The sequence below is a fragment of the Temnothorax curvispinosus genome, unplaced genomic scaffold, assembly GCF_003070985.1.
Source record: "Temnothorax curvispinosus isolate PA1 unplaced genomic scaffold, ASM307098v1 QBEX01010810.1, whole genome shotgun sequence".
NCBI lineage: Eukaryota > Metazoa > Arthropoda > Insecta > Hymenoptera > Formicidae > Temnothorax > Temnothorax curvispinosus.
In genome coordinates, this window is record NW_020220590.1 from 261,752 (window position 1) to 278,739 (window position 16,988).

The 16,988-nt window shown below is 41.1% G+C and overlaps 1 protein-coding gene across 6 annotated transcripts in view; it reads right to left on the minus strand.

Annotated features, from left to right (window-relative positions):
* The window catches only part of LOC112460774 (neurofilament heavy polypeptide-like), a 26,540-nt gene extending 10,093 nt beyond the window's left edge, over window positions 1-16,447 (minus strand). Inside the window, exons 1-4 of one of the 6 annotated variants that reach the window (XM_025025617.1) lie at window positions 16,146-16,447; window positions 8,738-8,968; window positions 1,892-1,936; window positions 35-259 (exon numbers count right to left, since the gene is read on the minus strand). In XM_025025617.1, coding sequence (XP_024881385.1) covers window positions 35-259; window positions 1,892-1,936; window positions 8,738-8,968; window positions 16,146-16,220 — 576 coding nt within the window. In that variant the 5' untranslated portion in view covers window positions 16,221-16,447. Of the gene's footprint in view, window positions 1-34; window positions 260-1,891; window positions 1,937-2,180; window positions 4,514-8,737; window positions 8,969-16,145 lie in introns of those variants that run through there. The other 5 variants (XM_025025612.1, XM_025025614.1, XM_025025613.1 and 2 more) reach the window with 5 other exon arrangements.
* Window positions 16,448-16,988: the final 541 nt, after the last annotated feature.

Below are 16,988 nucleotides of genomic sequence, written 5' to 3' on the forward strand. Positions count from 1 at the left end.
GGGAGAGTGATATTAGACTAGCTGCCGGACTTACTATGTTGTCTCGGGAATTTAGGTATTCTTCAGTGTAGGATCGGGATGACAGCCTCGGCAGGTAGCGTATCCTGTTGAGCTCAGCTGCGAGGATGCTGGGCCGCACGCGCGATCGCACCCTTATCGGTACCATCGCGCCGGAGTAGTACACATGATGGATCGGCGAGTGAACTATGGTGACGAGCCTCTTGTGTGCCACGTATGGCATATGAGGAACGCTCCTCAACTGGAGGCAACGAACGTCTCGTTTTTACTAATCGCGCTCGCCTGGCAGCGGCGAGCTGCGAAGCGGATATCTCGCTGCGAGCCAAGATGCCAAGCGGTTTACTCTTTCGGTGACGGTTAAATTGTGCGTGTAAAGTAGAAGAAAATTGTCTAATTCGAAGCAGTTAAGAAGTCGGAATGATGAATTTCCTTAAGCTTTTGCTTGGAAACTTATAAGGCGATTATTAGAGAAAGAAAAAATTGTTTTCTCGAAAAACAAAATATCTGTGGATCCAGTAATCCGAGTATTCAGAAATTAAACCTGTGCATTACGTAAATGAAAAATTCTGCGGGACTTTTTATTTTAAATAGATATTTTACTAATATTTATAATTATTATTAATATTTTCTGTATTAATAAAACGCCGTCACCAAAAGATTAGAAATAGCAAAGCGAAGCATTCGATGCGTTCCAGCGATGAGTAGCGACATATGATCGATACGCAAACGAAAGGTTTCAACGCGTAATTATATTAGGAAGCTTTTTAAACATATATGGGCACGGTCATCTGTCAATGACGGCAACGGGGATTAAGCAATGCGTTACATTACCTTGAATCACGCACGATACCGTGAAGATGAATATTACTGCGATGAGGTAGCGCTTTAGAATTAGTAAACATCGAGATCTGAAATTAATTAATGCGAGATGTATGAAATTAATTAGCGTGAGAGCGGCAAAGCGTCGTTACATCTATTTCACAAATGCTTTTTCTAGAATTATTGACAAACTTTGCGTAACATTCTGTTGATGCCATAATATGCAATATAGAAGTTAAACATAGATTATACATATAGAAAAATCATAAAACTCGAACATGAAACAAATTATATATTTAATATCATCGCGAGATGTTATTGCTATCGAACGCAGGCAAATCAAATGAGTGATCGACGTTCCTTTCGATTACATACATATAACTTTTTTTTAAGTTTTAAAATTCTCATAAATTATTAAATTTCACAAATCTGAACTTAAACTGGAAAGTTCCACTTGGATAATTTATGTCATATTTTTAATTTAAGTTATTTCACGTATAAAATTACTTGAACTTTACTAATTGTATTTATCAAAATCTATTCGTATTACTTTCACAGTGATTCACATATATTTTATATTTTAGTTATATTTTTTGCGAATGCAGTTATTTGCGAAAGACAATGTCGATCCAGTTTTTAAATCACGCAAAGAGGTATCAGTCGATTCTGATTTGCGTCGAGAATATTAAGCAATATTAGTCCTTTGGGATTCAAAAATTTCTGAAAGCATTTTTTTATTCTCTTAAAATCGAATTGTATTGTTCGATTAAGAAATAATCTCTTCAGCGAGACAATTAGAATTTAATAATTCAAAATCAAGTGCAAGTTTTTTACTTGTTTTTTCAACAACAAAAAATTGGAAACTAAGTTTTATGCTTCGCTGGGTTCTACATCTCGCGTAAATCCTAAATCGAGATGGAAGTATACGAGATCTAGAAATCTGCGACGCGAAAAATCAGAATCGACGATCGCACCTGTTGCGCTTCCGGTGACGAAAGTCGAGCATTTGCCCGCGCATTACGATCGTATACCATCAGCAGATGGAAGTACCTACCTGGATGACGCCGGAGAGCGGTATGACGTCGATAATGGGTCGATACTGCACCGCGTTTACAGACACGGGGAGGGTATTTTATATATATATATATATTTTTTTTTATTTTATCCGTCGAGATTTCCAACGATGGCGGCACCGATGGCGGCGGCAGTGATGGCGTAGGCGGCGGCGACGAGGAACGAGGAGTCACATGTGAGGGGCAGAGTAAATAGAAAGAAGAACAACTCGGTTAGTGACTCTCGGTTGACATCTGCGTATCGTTCTTTCTTCTTCGTTCTCGTTTTACCCTCGCTATCCCGTTTGCCTCGCCCTCGCTTTACGCTTTTTCGCGGAGTCTCGAGTGGGCATAGATTAGGAGGGATGAGAAAAGGGTCACCGGGGAGGAAGTGAAAAAGAGAGAAAAGGTCACATGAAGGCTCGTATGCCGCGACGGATTTCTTTTCGTGACTGACGCTCGAGATAACCGACTTGGCCAATTGTCGCGTTGTGTGTCTATCGAGATGACGATGGCGACGACGCTGATGACGGCGATGATGATGATGATGATGATGATGATGATGATGATGATGATGATGATAATGATGATGATGATGATGATGATGATGACGATGACGATGACGATGATAATGACGATGAATGTTGTTAGTTACGGTTAATAGAACTTACTTCGCGATAAGACTGCCGGATGGAAAGCAATTCTTCTTCATATTTTACTACGACGTCACACAGAATAACCATAATTTCAGGAGACAAGATAATATAATCCGATCTTAACTCTCCAAAAATATTGCAGCATATAAATCACTATACAATATACATTTAAATAACTATCAGCGAAAATTAAGTTATTCCTCTTTCTCCGTACTATTTTAGAAAAGTTCAGATATCAATTTTAAAACAATTTAATTGAGGACCTTTTAAATTTAATATTAATAAATAACGTGATGTTATTGTATCACGTCAGGTCAATTCGTAAAGAATTAAATAAAGCTTTCTATTATTATTCCATATATATATTTCTTTATAATTAAATCCTCATATTATCTCAAGAGTTGATATATCGCGCGCGCGTCGCTCTCGAATAAGAAGCGATCTGTCTCACAAGAACTATTTCTTTATCCACGTTGTGTTGCTTTTTCCGCATTTTCTGAGATTATGATTGCCTGGTGTAAATAATGCGATAAACATCTCGCAGAACGGCGCACTTCTATAGAAATATCGGGACGACACAAGCTGCCCGATCGACACTCTACTCTAGAAATATGAATCACGAAAAACGCTCACTCGGCTGTACGAAAAAAAAAAATAAAAACATCCCCAAGGGAAAGGGAAGGCATATATCTGGCATATCGCGAGTTAGGATAGAGCAGATATTAGAGGGCGGACATTCAACACACAAACAATTTGCGCAAGGCAGCGTTCGATTCGCAATTTAAAGCGTCGACGTCAATTCGCATAGGATGGATACAAATCTTTACAGTGCTGTTTTATTTGCGATTTATTGCCGTGGTTGTTTACAACTTTCGCGCTGCGCGCCAAGCGCGAAATTCCGGAGAGCTCGTCCGAAATTCATGATTTACAAAGGTCGGATGTACATACATGATATATTTTTAGGAGATCGAAAACCGTCTGCTCTCCATATCGCCAGCGCGCCGATTATCGCACGAATTACTAAAACTCGATAAAAATACCAACGCGATAGCTCTGCTTATTGCTTTCGCTATTAGCTCATAGCGACTAGCTCATAATTTATCTCTAAATGCAACTGCGGGATGCTCTATCTCCAGCTCGGGCTACGGCAACAGCGGTAATTACAACGGTAATTACAACAGGGTGATAACATCAAGAATATCGGGGGTTTTTTCTGCCGATCCGCTGGTGCACATTCAAAGCGCGAAAATCCTCCTCCGTTTTTTCATCAGACATTTTTAAGAAAATCAAGCGTACAAAACTGACACGAGGAGAGAAACAAAAAGGAGTTCTGGATCGGCATGCGACAAAAAGACGATATTCCGCTTTTATCGATCTCGACGACCAAATCAATATTCATTTGAAATTCAATAATGATTCATTTTCAGTTCGATAAACAAATTTATATAGCGAAGCGATCTTGTTGCGAAGAAGAAAGTACATTTATTCAATACACTTTACGCGCGCTTGTCGTTACTGCCACTAGATTTAACTTCGCAATCTCTACCGAGAGGAAATCTCCGTCGACGACTCGTAAGATCGAACTTTGTAATTTTCGTCGAAAGGGGAAGTCTCCGTCATCGATGGATATCTCCTTTAAAGCGTTTTCCAAATGGCATGATTCGATTTCTGCGTATTTTTCGCGTATCAGGTTTTACTAATACCGCAAGACGTGTTTGCGACTACGTGTTCTTCAGCGCGATACGACGAACAGATGTGCCGCGAGTAGCGGAGTCGGCGGCGTTTCAAGTCGGAAATGATGTATCATTCACGTCTCGTGCGTTGAGATATCGCAGACCCGCGCTGTTTCGTTTCGTTTCGGTATCGTCGAAAATTCGCCCGGTGCGGTGCGGAGAGAATTTGGAAAGTCGTCGAGATCGATGAGAGCGGAAGAAGCGCGATCGGCGTGAGGGGGATATGCCGGGGATTTAGACGCGGTAGGAGTAATGGCGATAGCTGGTGCCGCCGGGCAAACGACCGGAAGCGGTGGACTCGTAGGAGGAGCGATAGCTCCCGGGGCCGCCGCCGGACGATGTCCTGGACGACCTCTCGGTCGAGTACGAGCCGTACGGGCCGCTCTCCCTCTTGATGACGCTCTCCTGACTCTGGGTGGTCCTCTGAGGACGGCCGGTATACGGGTCCGTGGAGCTGCTCGAGCTGGTGTTGGTGTACGAATAGTTGTACTGCTCTTGGGCGGACCTCAGCCCGGTCTCCGGATAGTCACGGACCACGTAGTGGCGAGGCGTCTACGGATTCGGGGTTAGATCAAGGTCAACGACATGGAGGAGAACAGGCTCGCCTCCGGAAAAACGGGAGCGGCGCCCGTCGACGAGTAACGGCGACTTGATTTTTGCACCCGGCACGCGACATTGTCGACAAAATATTGTCTAGGAATCGTTAATCGGATCGCCCAGATTATCAATGATTAAAAGAAAAATTATTAGGTATAGGGAAATTATGTTGATCGAAATTAATGTTGAAAAATTACATTTACAATTAGTGAAATTTTATAAAATGACTTTGATTTTATGATGTAAATTTCTACAGATTTTTTTTCGTTTATTTAAGCCGTACAGGGCGTGAATATCGTATAAAAATTATATGCCAGACATTATTCTCGTCTCAGGACGATCCCCGCGGTTCTCCATCCGCGGGCCGCAAGTGGATTATCGGATCGGGAGATAGGGTTGCATTAAAGAAATTTACAGAATCTATTCATAATGTGAGGTCTCATGATCGATTTATCTGATCGGAGAACAGGTTGATATTAAGACATTATAATTTTTAAGCGAAGACTTTCTCTTCAATAAGATAATCAAAATTTTATCTTTGATTTAATTTTCAGACTTTATCTCTGATTTAATTTAATAGACCTGTAGTCTGAACTTTACTGTGGAAAAAATATTTAATATTGAAACTTGAAAACTTGCGGAACAAAAATTAAATTAAATCAATGAAAGAGGATCTATGGATGAAAAATTGTCCACTAAAACAATAAGTCTGGAACACGTTGTATCATGTAGAACCTACAATTTTTTTCAGCCGTATAACTTTGCCCTTTTTTGTTTTACAAACTTTTCTTTCCTTCCGTTATTTTCCTCTTTCTCACGTGTTTCACGACAATATCAGATCCTCGTCTTCCTAAAATATCATTTGGCCCTGTTCTCCGGTCGAGAGAGACGCGCGACATGCGGAGGCGAGAGACGTGGAAGGTGGAAGGTGGGCGAACAGGTGCATCGCTGCGTCGTCTGGCTCGACGGTGTCCGTAACTACTCGCGCTACTCGCGAATAATTAACCCGCGTCGCCGCGCGGGGAGTAACGTACTCGCGCGCTGCCAGTTCATCTATTCCGAGAGGGAGAGGTTCGCGAAGTCGTTTCTCATCTCCGTGGACGAAGTTTGGCCGGTAATGCCGGCCAGATGGCCGGCTGGGCTTGCGGCCAGATAAGGAGAAAGTTGGCGGGATCCAGACGACACTGGAACCCGCTGGGCTTTATACGAGCGCGATTAACCCTTTGCTGTATTATTTCGCGCCAACAAGATAAACATCCACCGTTCGTAGTTTGAAAACTCCCGGAATAATTCTAACTATAATTACTAACTATATTTATTTTTTCGATTATATAAATGAAACGTACAATTATCACGTCTGCAGGACGAGGGCGCTAAGAGTTCTTATTTTAATTTTAATTTTAGTTTTCTGATTTTTATTTTTATTTTCAAATCGGTAAAATGACGCAAAACGAAAAATATCTTTGTCTTTCTGAGACGCGGATCTATTATACTTTTACACCTCGCATTAATTAATTTCATCAGTCGCGTGATTTAGATAAAGGTCAACGTATTAATGGTGAACGACGACGAATTACGGTGCAAAGGGTTAAGAGACGCATGAAAGGTGGAAGTTGAAAATGAAGGACACATGACGTGAGGGATTTTTTTTCTCGTCACTCATACACAGAGGCGAAAGTATGATGGAACTCGGCGACATGTTCGGCGGATAATAACATGTATCGATCTATCTGTAGACACACAACGTGCGGGCCAATTATAAACGCGGAGCGGTATGTAACATATGCATTAATAATGTCTCCTTGCCGAAATATTCAGGACACTCCGAGCGTTGGGCAACGATACGCGGCCCTCGCCAAGAAACGCGCGTGGGTAACATTTGCGGTACATGTGTGCGTTGGCGTGACAGGTGTACGTGTGTACGTGGGTGAGAATATGTTCCACGCGTCTATGTCCCGCCACGTGTGCGTTCGGTGTCCCGTGCCGAAACTTCTTCGACCTTCTTCGAGCGTGAAACTTCGTGGCGGATTACGTTAACGCTTCGTTGAACTTAATTACGGTTTAATCGAAGTCGCTCGATTAGTCGGGCACGTTCTCGCGATTGCAATTCGACACGGAGAAGGAATTTAATGCCAATACGAAGCTTCGATACGAATTCGACGACGAAAGAGGCACTCTAAATAGAATTTAATTGCAAATTCAGCTGCGAATCGGTTTTTTTTGTTTTGCTAAAGTTTGACAGGACTCGCGAGATTCTTTTATATTTTATGATGAAATATGAATAGAGCGAGGTAAGTTCTTTGCACTCGTATATAATCGCGGAATGTCGTCCTCCTGCGGATTCTTTTCGCAAGTAAGACCGCCGCTTCGGTCGCGCAGTTTGCGACGCGACTATGTAAATTAATGTCAAACAACTTAGTGTAGTCCATACAAGGCAATTAAAAGTTACTGCTCTCGGCAAGGGTCAAAAGTCAGAGCGCCGTTCAAACATATAATCAAGATATTATAGAGGTCAATATGTTTTTTCGCGATCACGAAATCTTAATAAACCATTAAACGATGCTTGTCAACGTTTAAGCATTTAATAGGTAAGTATATATTTTTGTTATATCTGGAGCTCAGAGCTGATGATAATGGGAGAAGAAAAGAGGAGAAGGTTTAATCAAGACCGATGATTACAACCGCGCGTGATTACGCTAGATGCGAAGGGATTAATTAAACGAGAATTTAATTAATCTGGGGTATTTCGTTAGCACAATCTCGCGACAAACAGGCTTGATAAACTCTCTGTAGAGTGACATCATAGCTTTATTCGTCTTGTATACATGCATGAATTATGTATCCGCTCACGCTAACGAAGAATAAGTTCGAATAATCCGTTTGATGAGTCGAACAAGTAATTGTGAGTTATTACGATACCCGCGGAAATGCATTCGCGATGCGGAGTTTCACGGGCGTTTTACGTAATTGTTATTAACGTGGTCGTTTGGGCTGTGATTCCCCAAGAAGCGGAATCGTCATTTTCGAAATTTACCACGAGCAGATTGAAAGATGCGTTGAACGCTTTTTCCGGCGCGACAGTTCTTCTATGAAAAAGCGTGACTACAAGAATTCTCGCGCCGTGAACTCGCGTCAGAAATCGTAAATCGGAGATGATCAGTAAATGCCGAGGCTTTTTCATATTCTCACGTTATTCTCATTTTATTCTCTTCACAAACAATCGGTGAGAAAAAATCGCTACCAATCGCCTTGGAAGTGTGACGACCGGTGTTTAAATGTGAAGACACCCTTCTAGCTACATCCAGAAAATCTAATCGTCATTAAAATAAAATACTAATCTGAGAAACTCCTACAAGTAAATTTAACATTCCGGAGTATAAACATTTTCGTGTAAAAACTGATCGGCTAAGGCCTGACTAGCTAAGCCTGACGCTAATTCACTATCAAAGATACGAGCACAATAGAAATAGCAAGTACAATGTTACGTACGTAATGATCATCAGAGAAAATCAGTTAACGTTAAGACATCGAACTATATAATGTAATAATTCTCGCTTTGTATCTTTATCGCGGAGGCGATTCATGCTAAAAAAATGTATGTCCCATAAAAACGTCGGTATTAATTTGATCCTTCCGAAGAGTGTCCACGAAACATGCAACATCCTCGTCATCTGTCTTTCTTTCTTCTCGGTTCTCGTCGTTAGAATCGGTACCAAGATGGCGTCTGCAGAGCCAGCAAGATCTTGGTGCGGCCAGTGGCAGGTGTAGTGGCGTGCCTGACCTTGCTGGACGGCCGTGCGAGCACGCCCTTTTCGAAGACGTGGCCGCGAGTGGCCAGCTCGGCGGCGGCGTCTAGGCCGACCTTCGAAACGGCACCACCGTCCACCAGCTGCCGAACGTGATCTTCCTTGGCGACGTCCTTGCCGCGCACTACGCCCTCCTTGTCCGGCAGGGTGGCGTACTGATAGAATTCCTCGCGCGGGTCCAGCTTCTTGCGGCCCCACACGGTGAACGGCTCCGGCACCAGCGACGGTCGCGGCACAAGCGGCACCTTCTCCCACGGGAAATAGTCCTGCTTCTTAACTTCCGTATTCTGCAAATTCGAGCCCGGCAAAGGGTCCCGGGTCAGGATCACTAGTTCTCGAGTCGTTGCCCGTTATATTGATCAATCAAGGGCGATTAGCCACCGCTCAGTTCTCGAGCCTCTCGCGATCCGCAGAGTGATTCCACTCGTATCGCACGCAGAGTCTTGGAGTTTATCCGTGTGTGACAAGATTTTCCAAGTTCGCCAAGCAGTTGCTCACCGACGTCTTCGAGCTTCCACACTACCCTCCTACTACTGCCGCGTCTGTTCTCTTTGTTAAACCGCGACCGTCGTCATGGTACCGTTCGTTACTTATGTGAAATAAGCATAAATGTAAATGCGAAAGCGACGTAATTTTAGCCCATTTGACAGAACGAGCTAAGCTCGTGGTCGATGACTCGAACTAAAACAAGTACCGGTCGAATGGGTTAAGGAAATTAATAATGTATAACATTTTGTAATTTTTAAAAATTTAATAGTCTCTCTGTATCAATAGGAAGTATTTGTTTTGTGAACAAGCATATCTTTCCTATTTTCGTTGAATTAATGAAAATTCTAAGAGTTGCGATTCAAGAATCTTAGAATTTTAAGTTTCAAGAAAACTTGAAATTTCGAAAATGGACGAAATATCAGCAAAACATAATCGGCAAATTCCATTCAAACCGCGAAAATCTAAGTTCTTGAAAATAGATATTAATTTAAGATATAATTATATAGGATTAAGGTGAAACAAATCATAAGTCCAAGCATTTTAATTCAAAGAAACCAGAACTTTATTGTTTTTTCTTTTATTTATATTATGTATTTACATGTATACATATACATATATTATGATAAGTAAAAATCAATTATTAACAAAGTACGTAAATATTAAAATTAAGTCATTGACATATTGATTTATCACATAATTCCAACTTCTGTCTTCTGTTCTTCTTATAACTCATTCTTGCAAAATGTCACTTTCGTGTAATTGTGAACCGAAATAATGAAAAATATCGGGATGATTTTAGAGATTCGATCAGATTGGATCAGGTTTTAAGACAGTAGACATTTTTATAAGCTATGGTACATCCAGATTGGTCGTATCATATATATTTGAATGAATAAATACTACAATCGGTAATATAAATAGTTATGCTCCAAACAATATTTGAAAGAAAATTCAGAAAGCCTTGAAAACGTTTTTAAAAGTTTAAAATGTCTTTTACTTAAAATCCTGAAGACGTCTTTAAAAAACGTGCCAAAGGCACGCGTAACATCGAAGAATGGTGCTTCAAGAGTTTGACAGTCAAGCACTCATGATCGCCCCCGCGAATTCCTAAGTGTTGATCATCTTTAGAATGTTAGACGCGCTTACGCACGGTTAACAAAAACAACAGAAATACGTCATCGTTATAATCTTGCGCTTTCTTAAAAATAGCTCCCTTCTGTTATAGTACCTACTTTGCAATAACGACGCAAACATACATGTTTATTTAGATTTGCCAGGTTGTATCTAAAACTCAATGCCGTGTTATTAACATAGTTTACATATGATAATTAATTGATTGGGAATTTTTCAAAGAGAGAAATATATGAAATATACTAGACGCACAACGTGTTTAATAAATAATATATAAATAAATGTTATATGCTATTCTGTTTTTAGGTCATTAACCAGACATTAACATATTATTTGTGGACTTGTAAAACAACGTAATGTATATTACAAATTATTTCGTTTGGCAGCAGGATAAAAAATTCTCTATTTTTATACTATATAGAAAATAGCATGGAAAAAATTCGTTTTAGATATACACCATTGAAAAAAACATAAAATCAAGGAGATCGCATCTTCCAAGTATAATTTTTTGTGACTTATCCTACCTTAATAAAAGAGAGCTGATATCGAAACTTTGCCGACCCTTTTTATTTTCTCAGTCTACCATAAGGGTGGAGAAGTGGCGGTATCTTTTAAAGTAGTAATAAACTACACTTGTCGGACAGCCAAAGCTCGTCTCGCGCGTAAGAAAAGCCCAAATTCCCATAACATTCGTCATCATTCCGTTTTCCTGGCGGGTCGTAAAGACGTCGTCGTAAAACGGCGCGACGTAGCCGGAGCGGCAGATATCATTTATCCCCGTAGATCCCGATATAGACTTGCGAGATGTTTTATAAAGACGTGCATCGATGTAAGATATTAAACCACTCGAAGCAGTCTCGGTCTCTGACATAAAGAATGTATCTTGCCTTAAAAATACCCTTCCGCCCAATTTCGCGCGCACATTATATATTTATAAACATATCCGATTTAGATAGAGAAATAAAATAGAGAGTAAAATAAAGGATTATACATATTATAAAGATTATATATGTATGAATATATGATGTGCGTGAAATTGGGCGGAAGAATATTTCCAAAATAAGATAGGTATATACATTCTTCATGTCAGAGACCGAAATTATATGTAATATACGAGCGAGTTCGCGGAAACTAAAATACTTAAATATGACCTCTTTCTCTCTCTCTCTCGCTGTCCGTTTGGAAATTTTTTTTAATTATTTACGTAGATGATTATTTATATCATGACTATGCATTTTTTTTATATGTCTAGATAATTCTGGATTACTGAATTGAAACAGTTTTCCATATTATAGATAATTTTCTACATCAGAAATTTCGGAGGCAGATCATTATTGACTCAACACTCCACGGGGATTTGATACGGATCGGCAAGGAGATGACGCCTTGCACAGATGTATCCGCGTGCTGGCGGGCGGGCGTATATGAATTCTCGCGTCGACGAAAATCCGACGGTGGGCGTCGGCGTCGTGCCGTCGGTGCGTCTAAATTAGGGCAGAGTAACGCAACACCGATTCTCCCCTCGAGTCGCGAGAACGCGGAGCGGCGGCAACGTCTTAATAATCGTCACGGACGATAATCTGGAAGGCGTCCTACGCGCGCGATTCCTCGTAGCTGAGTAGCACCTAATTTTGCAGCGCGTCGATATCGGGGGGAGGGGGGAATTTTGAGTGCCAAATCTAATGTCAAAATTTTATGTTTGCATTGTCGTCATAATCGTAATCATAATACTACCGCAATCGTACAATTACTACGTTACGGTCGTCGCTATAAATACACGATTGTATATAATCATTAGGCTTAATTGTGATTTAAAATAGTTACAACGTTATTGCAATTGCAATTGCAGTGTTATTGCTGTAATCTACTTTCCAAACAAGGAAATCAACAAATTAGTGTTACATTGTGCGTATGTAGCAATATTGTGCGAATTACTCTACTGATCTAAAATGCTACGGCATTCATTTGAAAAATACTGTTGAGTTGTATGCGAAGTTATATACCGTCCCTTTAATTTCTTTGCGGATGATGGCGCCAAAACGCTCATCCATTCTGCGGAGCGCGATTTTAATCTTTATAAATAGACACGTATTAAGCACGAGCAACTCGTGCCAGTATCAGACAACGCGGATAGCGTCGTATAGCGGCTCGATATCTTGTCAAACTCTCGGAACGCGTGATCTAAATGAGAAAACCTGAAGATTTTCGCGCCTTGGAGATTCGCGCCCCGGGCTAAAAGCGCAGGATAAAACCGGCAGGAGCCGTCTAACATCAGAAAATCCAAAACCATTATAAATAGAGCTGCCGGAGAGCAGGGAATTACAGAACGGAAGCTATTCATAGCGTTGCAGCCATTTTCCGGGACTTGGTCGTGTTAAACTTAGACGACCGCGCGACCCAGCGAATCTCAAATCCGCGTCGACAGAAAAATGTATTTGGCCGACGATCCGAATCGGGAGCTCTGAGCAGGATTCGGCAGAATACGTTTATTAGAGACTTTACATCGAAAAATGATGTTCGTGCGACGGAGTTTGCGTCGCAGTTCGAAACGCGGCAGGTTCGCTTTTATAGTCGCCAAAATGTCTGCGATATCACGATATCGACGATGCAGATTTGCATTTTTCAAATCGCGAGATTTATTTTCCTTGATATTTTCGACGGACGAAAATATATGGAATAAAATTACGCGGATAAATGATGATTAAGGCTCGTAATTGTTATGGGTATTTGTGGAAAATCTCGTTTTTAATTGATAATCATTTTATCTCAAATTGAAAAACTTTCTGCTCTTAAAGTCATCGCTTTTTATAACGGAATCTGTTTTTTCGAGTTTTTAAATAAAAACTTTGCAATAACATTTCATGATTTTTTAAACATCTATTAGCAGTATTAGCAATCTTTTAACTTTTAAGCAGATTATTGACAATTTGTGACTGTCATTTTAACGTTATTAACGGCGACTCGGATGCGAAGAATTTACGCTCAGCTGTCATGAGCCGAGAACTAAACATAATTTTCGGATGGACGATTTTCTTCATAAGAACAATTTCCAATCAACCTTGTGCCATTTATCTCGCTACTTTCAGCTGTGTTTTTATCGTCGGACTGATGATCAATGGCAATCCCTAAAGCTAACCCAGATTTCCGATCCCTCGACGATTCTAGCTATGCCTAGACGAAGCCTCTCGCCAAATAGTAACGGAGTCGAACCTCTAATGAGTAAAATTAATAACGTCCATTTATAAAGAAAAAATGTAGATATATAGTATATCTGCAGAATGTTTCTTAAGGCTTGAATATAAAAGCAATTCCTCGCGATACTATTTATAAAAAAGCTATATAAATTAGTAAATGTTATATTTAAAAAGTAAATTTTTTAAAATCTTTATCTTCAATTTGGGGTCAGCAATTTATGAAAGATATCTTTATGTACGTAATATTTCCAAAACGATTAAGAATCTATCACAAAATGACAATATCAATTTTACAAGGTACCATGTTGTCGCAGTACTCTCTGCTTTCACCGCATTTAATTATATAGCGTTATTGAATTCATTCGATGATAATCACCGAAGTATCGTCTACCAACATCATTCAATCAACATATCAAATATCTACCGTTTGTTAGAAATTCGTGTCGGACAATGGTTTTCTCGTCGCAACGGCTCGAGTTGCGATTAGCACAAACGGTATGCGGCGAGTCCTGTCGCACGCACACGATAATTCCCCCGATTGTTGCGGGGTCATGGACATGGACAACGTATAACCATGGAACAAGAACTAATGCTGTCTCTTGAACTCAAGAGTAGCGTCCAGGAGTAGCCGTACTAAACACGTACAAAAAGAGACACAAAAATAAATCACAAGTGCGAGAAGGGCCCTTACACGAATCCACTGGATTCACGCCTACTTACAACCCTCCCTACGAGTATAAGTATACCACTTGAAAGAACAATAAAAAATTTGAAAAGAAAAGCAAGGACTGTGAGGGATTTGTTTCGCGGGATTGATTTCCGAGCTCAAACGTAGGTACGATTTAACGCTATGTCGTTTTGTAAGAATATGTGGCCTCTGAAGTTTCCGAAAGCGCTTCCCCGACATACCTCCCTACACCCTTCCGATCTTCCCGACCGAAGGGTGACACCGTTCTCCGGGACACCGAGTGCACGCGCTCTCGAGCACAGGAGCGGTAGTATAGTAGTAGTGGTAATATAGTAGTGACAGTAATATAGTAGTAGTAAATTTGGTAGTACAGTGCTAGTATAGTAGTAATAGTGGTGAACACAGTGGTCGGAGTGAAGTGTGGAAGTCGAGATCTGTCTCGGCGGTAATTTTTTTTTTTTTCCGGTGAGTCGCGGCGTCGAGCTCGACGACGAACAAGCAGCGACGAGGACGCGAGGCCCTCGAGGACGGAGAACAAGTCGCAGAGAACAAGTAAATGTCGAGGGTGTTTCCGGTCGCGCCGCTCGCTCTCCGTCGTCGATCGACCTCGTCGACGAACCGCGGATGGGGGGATAAGGGAATCAAGTGCCAAGTCCTCACTCGTCGCTTCGCGCGCACCTTCGACGTCTCACGGGAAGATTGTTCGGTCGTGACCGACAGCAGCGAAATCGCGACCGGCCGAATGCGGGTCAACGGGTTACTCTTATTTATCTCCCCGGCAAGATTCTACCGCGCGCGGACGGAATCAACCCTTCACTCGCGATTCTCGTCTTCTTTTTTTAGACGCGCATCCTCCTCAGACGAAGAGCGTTATTAACGTTCTTTATCATTTAAGATTAAAGATCTTAAGTGAGATTAAATTTTAAATTAGATTACATCTCTTAAAACTAACTTTGGAACTAAATGAATACTAAATGAATATGAAAATAATATTCAATAATTGTGAAAATGGAAAATAAAAAATCTTATTCACCGACATCGCGAGGAAAGGGTTAACAAGCTTTAGAATGAATATTTATTAAGAAATTGATGACCGTTGTTTTCACATGATATTTTAACAAGTATTAAAATATTCAAAATTGTAAGTCATTCAATGACATTCATTTTAATTTTCTTCTATTTTGAGGTGCTACTTTTAATAATAATAATATACCGAGAAATTAATATTGATCAAAGAAATAAAAAATACATAAGTAAAAAATGCATCAAAAATATTACCAAAAATATTTTTTATTAAATTTTTTATAACGATTGCTCCAAAGATAAATTTTTTTTAATTCGCAATCTACATCTCTTCGAAGAAAATCTGATTCAACTATTTAATTTACGCCGCGGGCAAATCATCGTCGTCATATCGCGTGTCATAAATAAAACGCTGACCCCATCCAGCGATCGCGCGCAATAATTACCCCGTCAATCATTGATTAATTATTTAACCCGTTGTGACCCGAATCGATTATTTCTCTCTGGACCGATTTTTCTCGTGGCGTTAAAACCGCACTCTTCAACATATTCGAACGTGATCCTTGCTTTGTCACTGAAAATCACGACATACGTGTATGACATCTACTCTTTCACAGATCTACGTTATCAGATCAACAAAGCATTCCCAATATTGAACACCGATTAAAAATGGATTAATCCTCGCGAAGAGAAAGCGTCGATGCGCTGATTGTGAGAGATACCAGTGAGACGTCGGCGCGGTCCAGCGAGATCATATACGGGGGTGCCGAGTGAGTCTGGCGGTTACTGGGGATGGTACACTTCCTGTCGCAAACGGGGCTCTCTCTCTTTCTCGACGTTAGTTTGCCACGTGTAGCAAAAACATTATTAAGACATACTTCCAGCCCGCTCTTTCGCTTGGCGCAAGAAAAAACAACTCCAGAGTCTCAGGATACTGACCGTGACGGTGTAGGAAGAGACGAGCGGCCGCGAGTAGGGTCGCCGGGTCGTGTAGAAGTCGCTCTCGTAAACCATGGTCGCTGCTGGCCTTTACGGTTCGCTCTCAAAGATACCGTTAAAAATTCGTCGATCGAAAAATCGGGCGCGCTAACGGGTCGTTTTCTTCTTTTTTTTTTCTTTTCGTGCACGCGTGCGAAAGGGGTAGGACACGCGACGACGATGCGGCCGCGATGGAGGTTCGTACGATTCTGCTTTCCCGAGCGTCGGCACCGCTTCTTCTTCTTCTTCTTCGTCCGGACTCTCCTCTCCTCGGCGTGTGCCCCTCTTCGCCGCGACCGCGTTCACCTCGTCTACGCACGTATGACTCGCGGGAACGAAACGAGAATTGCGTCACTCCGCGGCCCCCGCGCGCCGCTCCCCGAGCCGATGCACCCGCGAAAAAAATAGATTCGTGTTAAGGACGTAGCCACCCTCGAGCGACGTCCGAACTTTAGGAGGCGAGATCACGTCAAAAAGTAGATTTTTTTATATTATAAAAAGAGTGAAATATATACAATAGAAGCGAAAAATAAAAGAACGACAATTAAGAATAAAGTCGGAAGATTATTAAAATGTAATCAAATTAACAAAACCTACAAAGTCGAGGAGGATGATTTTGAAAGCTGAGAGCTAAAACAGATACCATTTTGCTGATTGGAAACCTGATACTTTTGAGTTGCCTTTTTTCTTTCGCATCGAACCACCAATTTTCTTCTTCGATTGATGTTCAATTTACGCCTGTTCTGTTTATCATCCGAAACCCCGCTTTGAGACCTGATTCGCGGCCAGAAAAATGTATATTTT